At 39.5% G+C, this 19,805-nt stretch overlaps 1 protein-coding gene across 2 annotated transcripts in view; it reads left to right on the top strand.

Moving 5' to 3' along the window:
• The window catches only part of LOC137642265 (flotillin-1-like), a 78,946-nt gene that overhangs the window by 45,407 nt on the left and 13,734 nt on the right, over window positions 1–19,805 (top strand). For both annotated transcript variants that reach the window (XR_011044721.1, XM_068374792.1), the window contains exons 3-8: window positions 1,389–1,479; window positions 2,039–2,182; window positions 5,367–5,486; window positions 8,901–9,116; window positions 11,986–12,066; window positions 19,567–19,673. Coding sequence is in view for 1 of the 2 variants with exons in the window: in XM_068374792.1 (XP_068230893.1) it covers window positions 1,389–1,479; window positions 2,039–2,182; window positions 5,367–5,486; window positions 8,901–9,116; window positions 11,986–12,066; window positions 19,567–19,673 (759 nt within the window). In the remaining variant the exon portion in view is untranslated. The remainder of the gene's footprint in view (window positions 1–1,388; window positions 1,480–2,038; window positions 2,183–5,366; window positions 5,487–8,900; window positions 9,117–11,985; window positions 12,067–19,566; window positions 19,674–19,805) is intronic.

Below are 19,805 nucleotides of genomic sequence, written 5' to 3'. Positions count from 1 at the left end.
TAAAAACTTCAAAATAACAAGAGGAGGAGAAACAAGACAGAACAGCGTGCTCGAGTGTACCCTCAAGCAAGAGAACACTAACCCAAGACAGTGGAAGACCATGGTACAGAGGCTATGGTACTACCCAAGACTAGAGAACAATGGTTTGATTTTGGTCCAATAGAATTTATTCTAGGGATGATGATAATAATAATAATAATAATAATAATAATAATAATAATAATAATAATAATAATAATAATAATAATAATGTTCTTTGCAAATTTCTGTTTTCGTGTCTATTCAGAAAGCTTCTAAATGTTTATAAATCGAATAGTCCTCCATCTTCTTCTCAATTATTTACGTCTAGAGATAACCCTCGTTGCAAGTAAATAATCTATAAATACAGAATCAAACAAAACGATAAGAATGTATTGCAATAATAATAAGAATCAGAATCTAAAACAAAAATAAGAATCATCCATATGTTAGAGTTCTCTTGCTTGAGGGTACACTTGGGCACACTGTTCTCTCTTATTTCTCTTCCTCTTGTTTTGTTAAAGTGTTTATAGTTTATATAGGAAATATTTATTTTGGTGGTGTTGTTCTTAAAATATTTAATTTTTCCTCGTTTCCTTTCCTCACTGGGCTACTTTTCCCTGTTGGAGCCCTTGGGCTTATAGCATCTTCCTTTTCCAGTTAGGGTTGTAGCTTTGTTAATAATAATAATAATAATAATAATAATAATAATAATAATAATAATAATAATAATAATAATAATAATGTGTAAAAACAAAATTTGCCTGTCGTTAACCATATTTTATTTCGATAAAAGTGTCAAAATCGATAGTTATGGGAATAAGAAATAAAGACTATCGAATTAACCTGGGAATAAGAAATAAAGACTATCGAATTAACCTGGGAATAAGAAATAAAGACTATCGAATTAACCTGGGAATAAGAAATAAAGACTATCGAATTAACCTGGGAATAAGAAATAAAGACTATGGAATTAACCTGGGAATAAGAAATAAAGACTATCGAATTAACCTGGGAATACGAAATAAAGACTATGGAATTAACCTGGGAATACGAAATAAAGACAGTCGAATGAGCCTGGGAATGAGAAGTAAAGACAGTCGAATGAGCCTGTGAATAAGAAATAAAGACTATCGAATCAACCTGGGAATAAGAAATAAAGACTATCGAATTAACCTGGGAATAAGAAATAAAGACTATCGAATCAACCTGGGAATAAGAAATAAAGACTATCGAATCAACCTGGGAATAAGAAATAAAGACTATCGAATTAACCTGGGAATGAGAAAGAAAGTCTGCCGAATGAACCTGGGAATAAGAAATGAAGACTATCGAATTAACCTAAAATGGATTTATATTTTCGCTTTCAGACTATCTCTCAACGTCATGGCCCTAACAGTTGAATCCCCCGATGTTTATACGATAAAGGGTGTTCCTCTACAAGTTACTGGCATAGCGCAGGTACGACAGTCTTTTGTTATACATAGACTTACATGTGTGTGTGTATGTGTGTTAGCCTAAACCTTTTGATCTAATTGGTGCGGTGACTTAGGCTTGAATTTTTCTGAAATTCAGATGAGAAAAAAAAATTAATTGGGAATGAAGTTATGATAAAACGTCCCTTTACAAGTCCCTGCAATTGCGCAGGTATGAAAGTCTTCTCAAAGGTTTTAAAGCCCGCTCATGAATGGCAGAAGCAAGGGACAGTGACATTGCCCTAGCAAGCAGGACAATGCCCCAGAGATTGATCATGTATACATAATGTATAATCAGCGCCCAAACCCCCTCTCATTTAAGGTAGGACCAGTGAGGGCCAGGCAATGGCAATGGCTGCTGATGACTCACAAGGATGGTGAGGTAGCGGACACTACAAGAAAATGTCGAGCTAGGGCATTTTTACTGTCCCTTGCCTCAGCTATTCATGAGTGGCCTTTAAACCTTTAAATAATAATAATAATAATGATATATATAAAAAAGGGAAATATTTAACATCAAAAGATTATAAAACTTATTTTACCAGGTTAAAATTGGCAGCAACGTTCCAGAGGTCCTGGAATTGGCCGTTGAGAACTTCCTGGGCAAGAAGCAGAGCGACCTTGAGGAACTCATCACCTCTACGCTTGAAGGACACCAGAGAGGCATCATCGGTTCCATGACAGTTGAGGTACTATGGTCAATTCTTTTTAGTGAGGCTGATTTGTACTGACTCGGTGGGATGCCCTTTTAGCTCGGAAAAGCTTCCTGATCGCTGATTGGTTGGACAAGATAATTCTGACCAATCAGATAGCAGGAAACTTTTCCGAGGTAAAAGGGCACCGCTGCGAGTCAGTTCAAATGAGCTTCATTGAAATTTTTTTGTATAGATAATCTCAGTTTTATTACATCTTCCAACGAAGTTGGAAGGAGGTTATGTTTTCGACCCTGTTTATATGTGGAATTTGTTTGTGTGTTTACTTGTGAACAGCTTCCTGGCCACAATTTTAATGATGAAGTAATGAAACTTGCAGGGATTAACTATGTAAAAAGCTGGAAATGATTAAATTTTGTAAAGTCGAGGTCACAGTCAAGCCAAATGTCCAATTCACGTAATCAGCCATAAGTTTGGACATCGTTTCCACAGAGACTTCAAACTTGGTTCATATTTGAGTGTATGAATATCCACGCCAATGAATACATGTTAAGGTTAAGGCCAAGGTCGAGCAAAAGGTCGAGAAATAAGCTGCCGCGGCAGAGGTCTGCCCTCTAGTTTAAAGTATCACATTATAGTAAAATTGTTGTTTCAACCAACACCAGATTTTGGATATGAACATATTTTTCCTTACCTTATACAGTAACTGTCAGTAAGTTTTGAATAAATTGGACCTTTATTTTTGTCACAAATGATTATGCGTGGAATTTTAAACTTGCAGAAAATGTTTTTATGTTGAACAAGTTAACATAAGTCTCTGTTCAGGGTTTGTCAAATTGCCCAAAGGATCACAAGTAAGCCAAAGGAAGCTAGGTTTATCCAAAGAATGTCCAAAAAAGAGCAAAAAATACACAAAAAGGGACCAAAAGTTATTCTTATTATTGTAATTAAGCTTATTTACCTATATCATACATCAATTAATAATTAAATTCTCAAACTTGACTTGTATCCCATTCTACCTTGAAATCAGATAGGATAACTCCTTGCTATCATCAGTCTAGGCAACCTATTGTGGTCAGTTTTGACTTTTTTAAATTCTTCTTCCATGTGCATTGCCCAACTTTATATAGTCATTCTAAATATGTTTGATTCATTTTGTTGAAGTAGGAGTAAAAAGAAGAAATAAAAACATTAAAAGAAGGGGGGGGGGGGTAATTCTTATCACCATATATACTATTTGGTATATTCCGTGTATTTTGGTCCCCTGAAATAACATTATTTGATTACTCACTGTTTTTTGTCTGACATCTGGTCAAATTTTCATAATCCAATCAATTTATTGCTTAATTGTATTCTGCATTGACATACAGTTGCCTACTTGTATATAGTCCACTACTGTAGTCTACTGTATTTCATTTTCCTTTAGTTTTGATATGTTATTGTTAAACTTGGTGTACATGTACCGTATATATGCACCGACTTGTAAGTTAAGCCAGACTATACTATTCACTACAGTATTCCCTTACGACATTTTCATGTACCTGTACTGTACAGTATTAGCACTCTCCTTGGACCTCTTAGTGAAGTTAATTTGAATCAAAATAGACTATATACAGTTCAGTATGTCTTCAGGTTACGATAGCCTCTTATCGTGATTTTTCATGAATATGGTATATCCTAAATGTCGTATTATTATTATTATTATTATTATTATTATTATTATTATTATTATTTGCTAAGCTGCAACCCTAGTTGGAAAAGCAGGATGTTATAAGCCCAGGGGCTCCAACAGGGAAAACAGCCCAGTGAGGAAAGGATACAAGGAAAAAAATGTTTTAAAAACAGCAACAATATTAAAATAAATATTTCCAATATAAACTATAAAAACTTTAACACAACAAGAGGAGGAGAAACAAGAGAGAACAGTGTTCCCGAGTGTATCCTCAAGCGAGAGAACTCTAACCCAAGGCAGTGGAAGACCATGGTACAGAGGTTATGGCACTACCCAAGACTAGAGAATAATGGTTTGATTTGGGAATGCCCTTGTGTTAGAGGAGCTGCTTACCATAGCTAAAGAGTCCCTTCTACCATTACCTAGGGGAAAGTAGCCACGGAATAACTACATCGTAGTAGTTAACCGCCTTGAGCGAGGAAGATTTGTTAGGTAATCTCAGTGTTATCGGGTGTATGAGGATAGACGAGAATGCGGAGAGAATAGGCCAGACTATTCGGTGTATATGTAGGCAATGGAAAATGAGCCATAACCAGAGAGAGAGGGGTCCAATGTAATATGATTCTACTGTAGATTTATGTTCATGTTTCAATATAGTCCTAGTTATGGTTCCAGGTTATAAAGTGTGTTTTATGTACTAAATTATGTCTTTACTGTATACTTCATTAGCATAGGTGGGTTACTTCATAACTGTACTATACTGTACAACATTTAGTTGTTTCAGACTTACGTCAAAATTATACTTAATCCACAGCATAGGAACAGCTCTGTCGTAATCCAAGGACTATCGGTATTATTGTACTGTGCCCGTTGAAATGTATTTTGTAAATATTGTCATTTTCAGTACAGTACATATTATATTATTTTGGATTTCTGAAAAGCAAACTCGAAAAAAATTATAGAATTTATTATTCATTAAGATCTCTTTTAATTCAAAACAAGATTTGGTACTTTCCTTGTATAGCCCCACCACTAATTTCTGATATAATCCCATTACTATTTTTTAGGTTAGGTTAGGTTTGAATTATTAAATCTGTAGGTGGATAAAATTCAAACCTAACCAAACCTAACCTAACCTAACCTGAAAAATAGTATTTGGGTTATATCCGAAATTAGTCATGGGGCAGTAACGGGAAAGTATCCAAATTTTTTTCAAGCTATAGTATTTCTGATGTTCTAAGTTAAATCTATTTATACCCGAAGTCTGGTAGCCTATAGAGTAGAATAAATTTTTGAAATTGTTGACCTTATTTATTGCGACTTTTATTTATATAAATGAATGATTTTTCCACTTTTAATTGGTTTTAATGTGGCACCCTAGCAGTACCAGCTGAACTCGGTTGAGTCCCTTGTTAGGCTGGAGGAACGTAGAGAGTAGAGGTCCCCTTTTTGTTTTTGTTTCATTTGTTGATGTCGGCTACCCCCCAAAATTGGGGGAAGTGCCTTGGTATATGTATGTATGTATGTAATTGGTTTTATCTATTTCAGGACATATACAAAGACAGGAAGCTTTTCAACACCAGGGTCTTTGATTCAGCATCGAAGGATCTTTGCACCCTAGGATTGCAACTGTTGTCCTACACGATTAAGAATGTTGCGGACGGCCATGTAAGATATTTATCCTTTGTTTATTTGTTATGGTTTTCCCATTTTTTCATGCAAGTGAAATTAACTCTATTCTGCTTTTCAGTTTTTGCACTTAATTTAAATTACTGTACTGTAATTATATTTGTGTTGGTTGATTTAAAATAGCTTTTTGGGCTCGAGCCATGTCGTCCTGATGGAAGTTCCCTTCGGCAGCACTTCTGTATAATATTACTGCGAGTGATATTACAAGAGAATTACCGCCAGGTATCACGAGGTTCTAACCCCCGGAACGACTATCCGAAGATATCGCGTATAATCAGGGATGTATCCGAAGATAACCATAGATAACTGCACCCCCAATAGACTTTACCCAGTCTAGTCAGCTAAGGGGAATAAAATATCTAAATTTTTCTTAATGAAATGTCCCCTATTTTGTGATTAGCTGTAGCTGACCCTATTTTACAGTACTGTATATGCTTTATTGAATTTTTCTCCAGTTTTGCTGCTTTATTATGAAATAGCGCTACTTTTTTACGTAATAATTTTGCTCACTCGGCCTTTGCAAATCATTGACTGTCCCAGAGTCAAGCAGTTTCTCGCTGATCATAAACGAGGTAAATGCTATTATCTATTGATTACCATTTTCAAAGTTACAATTGAAAATAAGACACTAATTTTGGTGTCATTTTATAACTAAATAATGTACCTCTTTATGTTGAAATAGCGCCCTCAAGAAAAATGAGGAAATATTAAGAAAATGCAATGGAGGAATGTCATTTTTCCTTTTGCTAGACTAAGATAATGATCCTTTTTAATTATTTGTTTGTTTTGCTACAGATACAAACCGATGTCCTTTACATAGGAGAATGATAACAGCGAAGCTGGAATATGGCAGTTAAATTCTTATAACGAGGTGTAGGTAGTTGGGTGGTGGTTGCCAGCCAGGAGCGGGAGAGCCCATCCCCCTTGCTTGCTTATTGAATACTTACTTTGATCGCAGCCATCAGCAAGAGCAAACATTCTCGCTGAGTGGGCTCTTTGGCAGTAATTTCTAACTGCAATTTTTGGGCTTGTGCCATGTCGTCCTGATGCCCTTTGACCCTTTAACCTTGAGGCAAAGTATGATGATGCCTTGTGCTTGTTGTGGCCCTCCTTGTGACTTCAGGGAGTCCCCTTTTAGTGAGCAGCTTGTGGAGGTAATCTCATCAAGGGCCACTCAGGAGCAGAGTGCAGTCTCTGCAAGCGAAGTCTTCGGCTCTTCTCCAGAGACCATCAAGGGAGATACGTCTCCCAAGTGCTCTTTCCTTTGGAAGCGCCCTCTGCAGGTCTCGTCACAGAACCACGGTCCTCCTATAGACCTTTAGCATCCTGACTCGCACTCCTGCAGGAGAGGGACTCTTCCAGAGCACACTAACTCCTTGGAGCTTGCCATCAAGGTTATTAAGCAACCTTTGCCAGACCCTTCCTCTTCGGAGGATATAGATCATCAATGTACCTCAGCCTCTTCCATCGACTACCAGATATGACTCACCCAGACATGCCTTAACCACGCTCATCTCTCTTAGACACACCTCACTTGAGTGCCCCTCATCCAGACAAGCTTTACCCAAATGCAACTCATCCAAACATACTTCACCCTGACGCGCCTCACATACAGTAGATGCACTTCACCCAGGCGTGCTTCCCTCAGGCGTGCCTCCCTCAGGCATACTTCACTCAGGCGTACTTTGTCCAGGTTTACTACGCCCAGGCATACTTCGACTAGATTCGCTTTGCCCAGGACAAACCCATTACCATATGCCTTAGAGTTACGACACAAAGACTCAATTCAGTGTCCTTTATTGCATGTTCTGTGAACCCGCTGGTAAAATGCACCACTGGTGCACCAGGTGAATGGACACTAAACTCTCGCGACTTACAAGGTCCAAATTTAGAAATCCTTGGATTAGTTTCCAGCCTTTTGGAACGGGGACTTCCTTCTGCCTAAGGAATAGTCTCCTAAAGGATGAGGGTTTGTATTTGTACCGGAACAAATGACAAATTTGGAGATCATTCTTATTTTTCCTAACTTTGCAAACCTAAGTCCTTTACTCGTACTTTTCTGCCATCACCTTCCCCCTAGAAAGTCCCAGCTGCAATTAAAGTGACTTCTCAGTGAGCTAGCAGGGGGTGGGGGAGGTTTTCCACTTCCGACCAGTAACCACTAGCCAACTACCTAGACCTCATTATAAAATTTTAGCTGCCGTATTCCAGCTCTGCTGTTATCATTCTCCTATGTAAAAGACAAGGGTTTGTATACAGTAATTAGGAAAAATACGAATTATCTCCAAATTTGTCGTTTTAATATATCATCACTGTTTTGTCTACTATTCATTAACAAGAAATACTTCATTTTTGTTACTTTATTCAGCTTGCTGAATTAGAATTTAGCTTTGATCACTGTATATATAGCCTTTAGTTACTATTTATGATTTGACTGTGAGTTCGATTGATTGGGAACTGATTATTTGAAGTGAGCTATAAATAAAATATACATATACTCTGCTGTATGAAGATATTTGCGTAAAAGAGATTTAAAGACATGTCATGATTCATTATTATCAAAAAATCAAAAAAAGCAAGAAAAACACATTTGTATAAAAAATGCAAGATGAAAGTTAAAGATAGGTCCCTATGACATCAAATATACCACTTGCAAAAATTAGAGAAAGAGATGAAATGTCTCCAGTACGAAGAGTTGAAATATATCTAAAGAGAATGGAAGACTTAGAGTCGACATGATAAAAAGTGGCACATTTGAAAGTGAAAAGAAATAAAATACCCCTATATCAAATACAGAATGTATGGCCTATGCAAAATTGATTGGTAAAAGAGTAATGACATACTGTACTGTACACAATTTATTCAAAACCAATCTTGGTTTATTATTTCCCCCATTTTATTTGACACATCTGTCAGCTATGTGTTCCTTGTTTTACTTTTATTTGTGTTATTCTTTTAGATTAGATTATTAATTACCTAACTGTAATAGGTACCTTGTGTTACTTGAATGTTTTTAATAAGTTTTTAAAAATTCCATAATTTCTAAAGTCATTCGTTGTAACTACAGTACTTCCACTGTCTCTTGGGTTAGAGTTCTCTTGCATGAGGGTACACTCGGGCACACTATTCTATCTAATTTCTCTTCCTCTTGTTTTGTTAAAGTTTTTATAGTTTAAACAGGAAATATTTATTTTAATGTTGTTACTCCTCTTAGAATATTTTTCATTTTTCCTTGTTTCCTTCCCTCACTGGACTATTTTCTCTGTTGGGGCCCCTAGGCTTATAGCATCCTGCTTTTCCAACTAAGGTTGTAGCTTAGCAATTAATAATAATAATAATAATAATAATAATAATGTAAATAGTAGTTTCTAATTTTATTTTGATCTCTTTCAGGGGTATATGGAAGCCTTGGGTATGTCCCGAACTTCAGAGGTGCAAAGAGATGCCCGTATCGGAGAAGCTATAGCGCAAAAGGATTCCTCTATCAAGAAAGCTATAGCAGAGGAGGAACTCACTGCTTCAAAATATTCTAATGAGATCTTGAAAGCTCAAGCCAACAGAGATTACGAGACTCAAAAAGCCGGATACGATAAGGAAGTATTAACCAAGGTAAATATTAACACTTTAACCCCCAGGGTATTTGGAAATTGCCAACCCTTAACCCCTAGGGGGTTATTTTTTTCCCAGCATATTTTGCAGTATATTTTTTTTAAATTGCTCTAACAGCCTTAATTTTTGTCATAGAGGGGTCAGGTTGGTCTCATTCTCTTGGAAAATGCCTGAATTTTCTCAAAAAATTATCAAATATATGAAAAAAAAATTTTGTATAGCATTTTTTTGCAAGGACGTACCGGTACGTCCATGGGGGTAAAGGGATGGGTTTTGTGAAATGTATCAGTACGTCCTTTGGGGGTAAAAGGGTTAATATTCTTTCGGGATAATTGAAAAATGACGCAATCAGCAATTATAAGCTGGTATTTTTTGGAATATACAGTACACGAATTGCACAGAATCAGACTTGCTATTGTGGTTTGAGACAATATTGTTTACTTCTAAATGTAAATTTTTTGTCTTATCTGTGAGGGTTAGTTTCCATGCTTTTAAACATTACCAAGAGACAAAGTATTGGATGAACAAACTACTGTATAGGGATAGTCTCTTTGAGGCAATGAAGGAAACCAAGGCTTATCTCACAATTTCATAGGTGTTATGCAAATACATATTAGTAGCATTGGAGAGAGGGATAAGGAATTTTAAATTGGGTCGATGGAGAGAAGGAATAAAGTCAGAAGAAGACAAATATTTCAAGTTTCACGTGGCAGACTACCAAAATCCTTGAAAAAATAATTCCCTTTTTGAAAGATATCAAAATTATTATTATTATTATTATTATTATTATTATTATTATTATTATTATTATTATTATTATTATTTGCTAAGCTACAACCCTAGTTGGAAAAGCAGGATGCTATAAGCCCAGGGACCCCAATAGGGAAAATAGCCCAGTGAGGAAAGGAAACAAGGAAAAATAAGATATTTTAAGAACAGTAACAACATTGAAGTAAAGGTTTCCTATACAGTATAAACTATAAAGATTTTAACAAAATAAGAGGAAGAGAAATTAGATAGAATAGTGTGCCCGAGTGTACCCTCAAGCAAGAGGGAAAGATTATTGGTGGATCTTGCATTTAGTAATTCAAACTGGAGGGATGAACTATATAGCGTAAGTAATAATAACGAAATGATAGAGAATTTTTAACGTTAAATTGCATTCCTCTTCAGTTGAAGCCAAAACTCTCTGAGTAACAGCGCTTAGCTGAGTTTAGTTATTCCAGGTCTAAACTGAGCCGTTAACCTTCCAAAGATGATAGGTCTCCTGCTTCTCCAAATAAACACATGTACAATCATCATAGAACCAGTGTTTGTCTTTCACTTGGTATTTTAGCACACAATAAAGGCTATGCCTGTCAATTACGTTGATCAGATTCTTATTCAAGAAAACAACAGGCTCCTCACTTTTATAGAATTATAACAAATTCAAATTTAAAAGACCACTCAAAATGCTATTCCAGTCCGCTTAAGATTTTAATGATGAAAGGTTTAGGTATAGTAGTAATTGAAATGACAGTCACTTATCTAACACTTATGGTTAGGTTAGAAGACGATAAGTCAAAGAAAGGGTTGTTGTGGCCTGATTGGTAACGTCTCTGCCTGGTGTTTGCCAGACGGGGGTTCGAGTCCCACTCAGACTCGTTAGTGCCTTTAGTGTCTGCAACCTTACCATCCTTATGAGCTAAGGTTTAGGGGTTTGGGGGAGCCTATAGGTTTATCTGCTGAGTCATCAGCAGCCATTGCCTGGCCCTCCCTGGTCCTAGCTTGGGTGGAGTGGGGGCTTGGGCGCTGATGATATAATATATGGTCAGTCTCTAGGGCATTGTCCTGCTCGATAGGGCAATGTCACTGTCCCTTGCCCCTGCCATTCATGAGCGACCTTTAAACCTTTAAAAGTGGGTCAACCAGAAAAGAAGATAGCTACAGTACTATTAGATCAAGAAAGTGGAATATACAGATTTTAGGAAAGTTATGGCTTAAAAGCAAACATCTAGTCGTAGGCTAAATCATGAGGTAATATTTTTTCATTAAGAGGGATCCTTAGTAAAACTGGTATTAGATTTGACTTTTCAGTATTTCCATGTTACTCTAAAGGAAGCAAATAGATGTGTCCTGTAGGGAGGAATTGTACGTTAACTTTGTTAAAGTTGCCCCCTTGTTAATGTTGATAGCTATAGAGTAAGCGTACGATCCATAAAAAAAGGAAGACTGTTTTCTATGGGGATGAGAAATGTATACATCCATCACTGAAGGAATTTCTATTGACACAAGGGTAGGATCTATGAAATACTGTAGAAGGATAAGTTTCCTAATACTTTACAAGTGTTCAAGCTCATGAAAGTTTAAGGTTATTAATGGTAAGCTCAATCAATTATACTTATGTTCAATTAGACGAGTTTCACTTTACATATTTCAAAATTATGTCTGGTATCATTAATTTCATATAGTTTATTATACTGTACCTGGTATGTAGAATTTTACTAAAAATTTATTAAATGCTAGACCTCATTAAATATTCCAAATCATTTGGAAATTTCCAACTCTTAACCCCCAAGGGTTATTTTTTTTCAAGCACATTTTGCAGTATATTTTTTTAAAATTGCTCTAACAGCCTTAATTTTTGTCATAGAGAGGTCAGGTTGGTCTCATTCTCTTGGAAAATGCCTGAATTTTCTCAAAAAATTATCAAAAATATGCAAAAAAAATTTTAAATAGCATTTTTTTTGCAAGGACGTACCAGTACGTCCATGGGGGTAAAGGGATGAGTTTTGTGAAACGTACCAGTACGTCCTTTGGGGGTAAAAGGGTTAAGAATTTTAGTTTTTTTAAGAACACTGCACTCATAGATTTTCACTTTGCCTTTCAGAAAGCTGAAGCAGATTTAGCTTATGAATTGCAAGAATGCATCACAAGACAGAAGATCAAAGAAGAAGAAATGGAAACTAAGGTTTGTATTACTGTTTTTCCTTTTTATTACATCAATAGCATTACTTTCATATTGATTGCTTATGCATAAGTTTTATTCATGAATTACCATATTCATATATACTGCAATTTTATAACTTTTTTCTACTGTATATAATAAATAGTATTGTGATATACATTGACAGTATCTTACCATACTGTTGCATTCTGCAAGTTATTTTTTCAATATTAAACTTAGCCGGTGATCATATAAGCTGTCAGCTCTGCTGCCCGACAGAAAAACCTAAGGACAAAATACGCCAGCGATCGCTATACAGGTGGGGGTGTACATCAACTGCGCCATCTGTCGAGCAGGTACTCAGTACTCAATGTAAACACAGAACCAATTTTCTCTCTGTCGTGCCACTGGCAAGACCTACTAAATACGCTGTTACTAACTGGATTTGTTTTCACAACTATTTGGTGAAGTACACTATTCTAGTTTTGAGCTTTCGCTATGCAGGGGTTTTATCTTCATCTCAAAACTTGAACTCGTTTTGGGTAGATTTAATTATGGTGACAAAGAGAGTATGGACTCTCTTTCACTTTTAAATGGCCGACCCTTCCCTTAGACGGAAGTGTGTTTAGGTTTTTAGTAATTTTGCTTAACACGTTATAGATCTATATATTTTATATCTCTCCGCCTTTATTAGGCCTCTTCGATTAACTTTCCATTTATTATAAACATATAAAAATAAATTTTTATGTTTTGTTTATATGCGACCTTTCCTGATAGTAGGCGGTCCTAACTTGGAACCGAAGTTAATCAACGTTGAGCCCGTTATATCGTATTTAGCCTTTAAGGAATTTAAAACTTTTTAATTTTAATGTTTTATGAAAGAATTTCTTTGATAGTCTTCGTACTGTTTTCAAAGATGAACTAACGTTTAGTTTTTTTAGACTACGCAGTTGTTGACGTTCAGGACGTTCAACATGCGCTCTATCGTTACGATAGAGAGAGAGTGTATCACGGTTTCACTTTGCAGTAAGAGTAAATCGATTCTGACGTTTTGTTCATTCTTTCTTAACTTAAATGGTTTAAATTCTAAATTAAAGGAACTTTTTATTTGGAAAACCTTTCAGTTTTTTTCCTTTAGCCAAATAACATGTTTTGACGATATATAATTGGGCTCTTCTCTCAGGTGCGAAATCAAGAGAGAAAGAGAGAGAGAGATAGAGACGGAGGGAGAGAGAGGAGAAAAAACGTTCCGTTCAAGCGGGTAACGTTGTTCTCGTGTTACTCTCCTCCCTAGTCGCTGTACGGGGAAGAAGGTAAAACGTTTCTAGGGTTTTATTCTTGTCCCCAGGCTATGTGCGGTGAGAGTTTGTAAACGTAGTTTATTTGAACTAGTGTTTAGTCTCTTTCCCAGCCACTGAATTCTTTATCTTTATATATGTTTTCTGTTTTTGCTAGTATTAATGAGCTGCATTATACGACTGTTTTCGCAATTACTACCTTTTAATGAAGGGTAGAATTGCGTGTTTCAGGTAGAAATCAGTAAAAGTTTCGATTTCAGTGAAATAAGTGCAAAACAGAAAATCGAAGTGATAAAGTGATATGCGCAAAGTGTTACAGTGTTGCGTCCGAGGGTTCGTCTGTTCGTGCCTGTCGTTCACCTAGTCCGGGACCTCTTGCAAGCTCCCAAGCCCAGGGGAGAAGTAATGTCGAACGACTTATGGGTTCGTCAGGCCTTGATCAACGAACAGACGTTTCCCTCCGTGGTTTCGGGCGTATCTACCCAAGATCGCCCCACCCACACAAAGACGAGAGAGCCCATTTACTTCTCGTCTGCGGAAGAGGTTTCTCGTAAGAAACCATGGACCAAGGTCTCGCAGCTTATTAAGCGCAAGTCGGTCCCTTCCGCGCAGGTCCAACGGCCCAGTTGTAGCCACTGGGTCAGTTCGGACTCGCTGCAGTCTTCCGATGACTACACACCTCCTAAGAGAGGCAAAGTGGTACCGCAACAGGCAGTAACACCGTCTGTTGCCGCACCTGCTGCTGTAGACCCTAAGTGGTCTTTGCTACAGTCTATGCAGACACAGTTAGCATCTTTTATGCAGGAGTATCGTGCGGAGAAGGTTGACGCTGCACCCGTTAGCCTACAACCAACCACGGTTGTGCGTACAGTAGACGCTGAGGCTACCTGCTCCCGCACTCCGCCTGTGAGAGTTCCACCACCCATGCGCAGTGTACCCTGCCAGCCGCACGTTGACGTTCACAGACGCACGCTACCCTCCGTTGACGTTCGCGAGTTACCACAACAACAGGAGGGTGGAGTTAAGTTGCTTTGTTTTGACGCTGTGCGTCAACCTCCGCATTCTAGAGTTGTTTTGACTGCTCAGTATAGACAGTCAAAGCAGTCTCGAGTGAACACTGTATGTCCTCACGCACCTGTTGTGGTTGACAGTTCAGTTGTTGACAGTTCACAGACTGTCAAGCAGTTACATGACGTTGCCTCCTGGTCTGCTACTAATGCACCAGTGCTGTATGTCCTCACGCACCTGTTGTGGTTGACAGTTCAGTTGTTGACAGTTCACAGACTGTCAAGCAGTTACATGACGTTGCCTTCTGGTCTGCTACTAATGCACCAGTGAGAGACTCGCTGAGATAACCTAGCTTTTATCGGACAAGGTTCCTGTAGATGAGAAAGTGCTGTTCTCCCTCCTACTGATATTCCTTTGAGGACTCTGTCATTTGGAGAGGAGCCTTAAGCTGCTTAGCCTCCTATGGACTTTAATTAAATCATGATGATTTTTTAAGGATCTTCGTCCGGATCTTGTAACTGCTGCTCCTCGTTCGCCTAAACATCAGAACTTACACTAGGCCTAGCTACTTCGAAGCCGTTGTTGTTAAGCTAGTGCTCTCTCGCTCTCCTAGAGAGGGTTACTTTGGCTAGGCGACTGGTTTTTTCACCAGGAGGAGTTTTAGGGATACAGCCTTTGATTTCCCTTCTTTTAAACTGGCTTATAGAGCGAGAGTCTGATAGGACACGAGAGAAGTTCTCGGCTTGGGAGTTCATGCCTCTACCCAGATAGACTTCTCAATTCTGGTAGACTCGCCCTGGCGCCTAGCCAGGAGACGCTCCAAGTTGTTTACAGGTCAACTTCTCAACTTTTGTCGAGCCTTTGAAGTTTTGCTGTACTATTATGTCACACATAACAAGGCTTCCAGGGATGGTAAATGGTTCCGCCTCAGTCGCCAACCCCGTCTGTTGCCACACCTGCTCCCGTAGACCCTAATGGGCTTTGCTGCAAGACATGCAGTCCAAGCTTGTGTCCTTGATAGAGGACTTAAATGCGGAGAAGAACCTTCTGGCCAACAACCTTCCAACCGGTTGGTTGTGCGCCCTGTTGACGCTGAGGTATCCTACTCGCGTCTGCCAGTTGAGGTGGTTCCTCCACCGATGCGACCCAGTGTGGGTTGCCAGTCGCACGTTGACGTTAAGCGACGCTCGGAGGTGGTTGTTGACGTTCAGTGTGTCACTAGGAAGACGTTCAACAATCAGCAGAGGTGACTTGTTGTGACGCAGTGCGTCAACCTCAGCAACCCGGTAGGGTGTTGACTGCACAACCCAGACAGTCTAGACAGTTTCGGGTTGACGCTGTACTTCCTCGCGCACCCATGGTTGTTGACAGTTCACAGACTGTGCAGCAGTGCCATGATATTGCGTCCGGCTCCGTCACGCATCCACCAGTGCGACCGGATTCAGCGAGTCAGACGTTGCCCACTCCGTTGCCGTTTCCTCATCAGTTTCGGATGAGGAACCCTCTGATGAGGACGTTGCTGAACAAGACGATCAACCCCCAGCCCTGCTATCCATCCAGAAGATGCTGAAGAAGGAACGCTGCCCAGTCAGGCTGTGGATGAGTCTGGTAGGGACACTGTCATCCGTGGATCAATTTGTGTCACTAGGAAGACTACACCTCCGTCCTCTTCTATACCATCTAGCTTTTCACAGGAAAAAGGACAAGACGCTAGAAGCGGTCTCGATCCCGGTTTCCGGAAAGATAAAGTCTTGTCTGACTTGGTGAAAGGACTATATCAACCTTAGAGAGGGTCTTCCCCTGACTGTTCAGACTCCCATCCACGTTCTCTTCTCGGACGCATCGGACGTAGGCTGGGGTGCGACATTAGACGGTAGGGAATGCTCGGGATTATGGAACTCGAGTCAAAGGACAATGCATTTCAACTGCAAGGAGCTACTGGCAGTACGTCTGACCTGGAAAGCTTCAGGTCTCTCCTTCAAGGCAAAGTGGTGGAGGTGAACTCGGACAACACCACGGCTTTGGCGTACATCTCCAAGCAAGGAGGGACCTACTCTCTGACATTGTACGAGATCGCAAGGGACCTCCTCACCTGGTCAAAAGGTCTAGACATTTCACTAGTAACAAGGTTCATCCAAGGCAACTTGAATGTCATGGCAGATTGTCTCAGTCGGAAGGGACAAATAATTCCAACAGAATGGACCCTCCACAAGGATGTATGCAAGAGACTTTGGGCCACCTGGGGCCAGCCAACCATAGATCTCTTCGCAACCTCGATGACCAAGAGGCTCCCAATATTTTGCTCACCAATCCCGGACCCAGCAGCAGTTCATATAGATGCCTTTCTACTAGATTGGTCACATCTAGATCTATATGCATTCCCTCCGTTCAAGATTGTCAACAAGGTACTGCAGAAGTTCGCCTCTCACGAAGGGACAAGGTTGACGCTAGTTGCTTCCCTCTGGCCCGCGAGAGAATGGCTCACCGAGGTACTTCGATGGCTAGTAGACGTTCCCAGAACACTTCCCCTAAGGGTGGACCTTCTACGTCAGCCACACTAAAGAAGGTACACCAAGGCCTCCACGCTCTTCGTCTGACTGCCTTCAGACTATCGAAAGACTCTCGAGAGCTAGAGGCTTTTCGAAGGAGGCAACCAGAGCGATTGCTAGAGCAAGGAGAACATCCACCCTTAGAGTCTACCAATCGAAGTGGGATATCTTCCGAAACTGGTGCAAGTCAGTATCCGTATCCTCGACCAGTACCTCTGTAACTCAAATAGCTGACTTTCTCTTATATCTGAGGAAAGAACGATCTCTTTCAGCTCCCACTATCAAGGGTTACAGAAGCATGTTGGCATCAGTCTTCCGTCACAGAGGCTTAGATCTTTCCAACAATAAAGATCTACAGGACCTCCTTAAGTCTTTTGAGACCTCGAAGGAGCGTCGTTTGGTTACACCTGGTTGGAATTTAGACGTGGTACTAAGATTCCTTATGTCAGACAGGTTCGAACCGCTACAATCAGCCTCCCTGAAAGATCTCACCTTTAAGACTCTTTTCCTGATATGCTTAGCCACAGCTAAAAGAGTCAGTGAGATTCATGCCTTCAGCAAGAACATCGGATTCTCATCCGAAACGGCTACATGTTCTACAACTTGGTTTTCTAGCCAAACACGAGCTGCCTTCTCGGCCTTGACCAATATCGTTCGATATTCCAAACTTATTGTATGGTTGGAAATGAACTAGAAAGAGTCTTATGTCCTGTAAGAGCTCTTAAGTTCTGTTTAAAACCTTTACGAGGCCCGTCTGAAGCTTTATGGTGTTCAGTTAAGAATCCATCTTTGCCTATGTCAAAGAATGCTTTATCCTATTTTTTCAGACTCTTAATACGAGAAGCTCATTCCCATCTGAATGAGGAAGACCAAGCTTTGCTGAAGGTAAGGACACACGAAGTTAGAGCTGTCGCAACTTCCGTGGCCTTTAAATAAGATAGATCTCTGCAAAGTATAATCGACGCAACCTATTGGAAAAGCAAATCAGTGTTCGCATCTTTTTATCTTAAGAATGTCCAGTCTCTTTACGAGAACTGCTACACTCTGGGACCATTCGTAGCAACGAGTGCAGTAGTGGGTGAGGGCTCAACCACTACAATTCCCTAATTCCATAACCTTTTTAATCTTTCTCTTGAAATGTTTTATTATTGTTTTTGGGTTGTCCGGAAGGCTAAGAAGCCTTTCGCATCCTACTTGATTTGGCAGGTGGTCAAAGTCATTTCTTGAGAAGCGCCTAGATTAGAGGTTTTGATGAGGTCCTGTTGTATGGGTTGCAACCCTTGATACTTCAGATCCTAGGGGTCGCTCAGCATCCTAAGAGGATCGCGAGGCTCCGTAAGGAAAACGTACTTAAAAAGGCAGAGTAATTGTTCAAGTCGACTTCCTTACCAGGTACTTATTTATTTTATGTTTGTTATTTTGAATAACTGCTAAAATGAAATACAAAATACTTAGCTCATAATAATGTCAACATGTAATGCTGGTCTCTACCCACCCCCCTGGGTGTGAATCAGCTATATGATCACCGGCTAAGTTTAATATTGAAAAATGTTATTTTTATTAATAAAATAAATTTTTGAATATACTTACCCGGTGATCATATATTAAAGGACCCTCCCTTCCTCCCCAATAGAGACCCAGTGGGCCGAGGAGAAAATTGGTTCTGTGTTGACATGGAGTACTTGAGTACCTGCTCGACAGATGGCGCAGTTGATGTACACCCCCACCTGTATAGCGATCGCTGGCGTATTTTGTCCTTAGGTTTTTCTGTCGGGCAGCAGAGCTGACAGCTATATGATCACCGGGTAAGTATATTCAAAAATTTATTTTATTAATAAAAATAACATTTTTTCTAGGTATACAAATCAGTGTCTTTTAAGATTAAATTTCCTTTGTCAACCTCCCCTCTCAGTCGTGAGCAGGTCAGAAAAGAAGTCTTTGACAGGAGAGTGGGCAGGGCTACTCGCCCAAGTGTACCACTTGTCGTTAACTACTGTATCTCGTTAACAAATTCAACAGCCATTCTAGCTTGCACTGAAGACCTTCCTTACTCTAAAGTAGTCTGGTTTGTATAGTTAGGAAAAATACAAATTACATTCTAGGAACGAAGTGGTGAGAGTGAGAACGGGTGTAAGAAATGAGTTAGCAGCTAGAGTGGATATGAATGTGTTGAGGTGGTTTGGCCATGTTGAGAGAATGGAAAATGGCTGTCTGCTAAAGAAGGTGATGAATGCAAGAGTTGATGGGAGAAGTACAAGAGGAAGGCCAAGGTTTGGGTGATGGATGGAGTGAAGGAAGCTCTGGGTGATAGGAGGATAGATGTGAGAGAGGCAAGAGAGCGTGCTAGAAATAGGAATGAATGGCGAGCGATTGTGACGCAGTTCCGGTAGGCCCTGCTGGTTCCTAGATGACCGCGGAGGTAGCAGCAGTAGGGGATTCAGCATTATGAAGCTTCATCTGTGGTGGATAATGTGGGAGGGTGGGCTGTGACACCCTAGCAGTACCAGCTGAACTCGGTTGAGTCCCTTGTTAGGCTGGGAGGAACGTAGAGAGTAGAGGTCCCCTTTTTTGTTATTGTTTCATTGTTGATGTCGGCTACCCCCCAAAATTGGGGGAAGTGCCTTGGTATATGTATGTATGTACATTTAAAATTTGTTATATTCATTCAGGTTGTGGAGAGAAAGTGTCAAATCGAACTAGAAGAACAGGAAATTGAACGTTGTAAGAAACATGTTGAGTCTTCAATAAAACAGCCTGCTAATGCTGAAAAATACAGGTACAGTGACTTTTATTTATCTTTGAACACATTTTCAACTGTAGGGGAAAGCAGGGCTTGCACGATTTATCTACCTCAGGTGGGTGTTTCTGGTCTCCCTTTATGTTTGCATACACCCAGGAACTTTCGTGA

Source organism: Palaemon carinicauda, chromosome 6 (assembly GCF_036898095.1).
Source record: "Palaemon carinicauda isolate YSFRI2023 chromosome 6, ASM3689809v2, whole genome shotgun sequence".
In the NCBI taxonomy this organism is placed as follows: domain Eukaryota; kingdom Metazoa; phylum Arthropoda; class Malacostraca; order Decapoda; family Palaemonidae; genus Palaemon; species Palaemon carinicauda.
The sequence above is the reverse complement of the archived record's forward strand: the minus strand, read 5'-3'. Positions and strand labels throughout refer to the sequence as shown.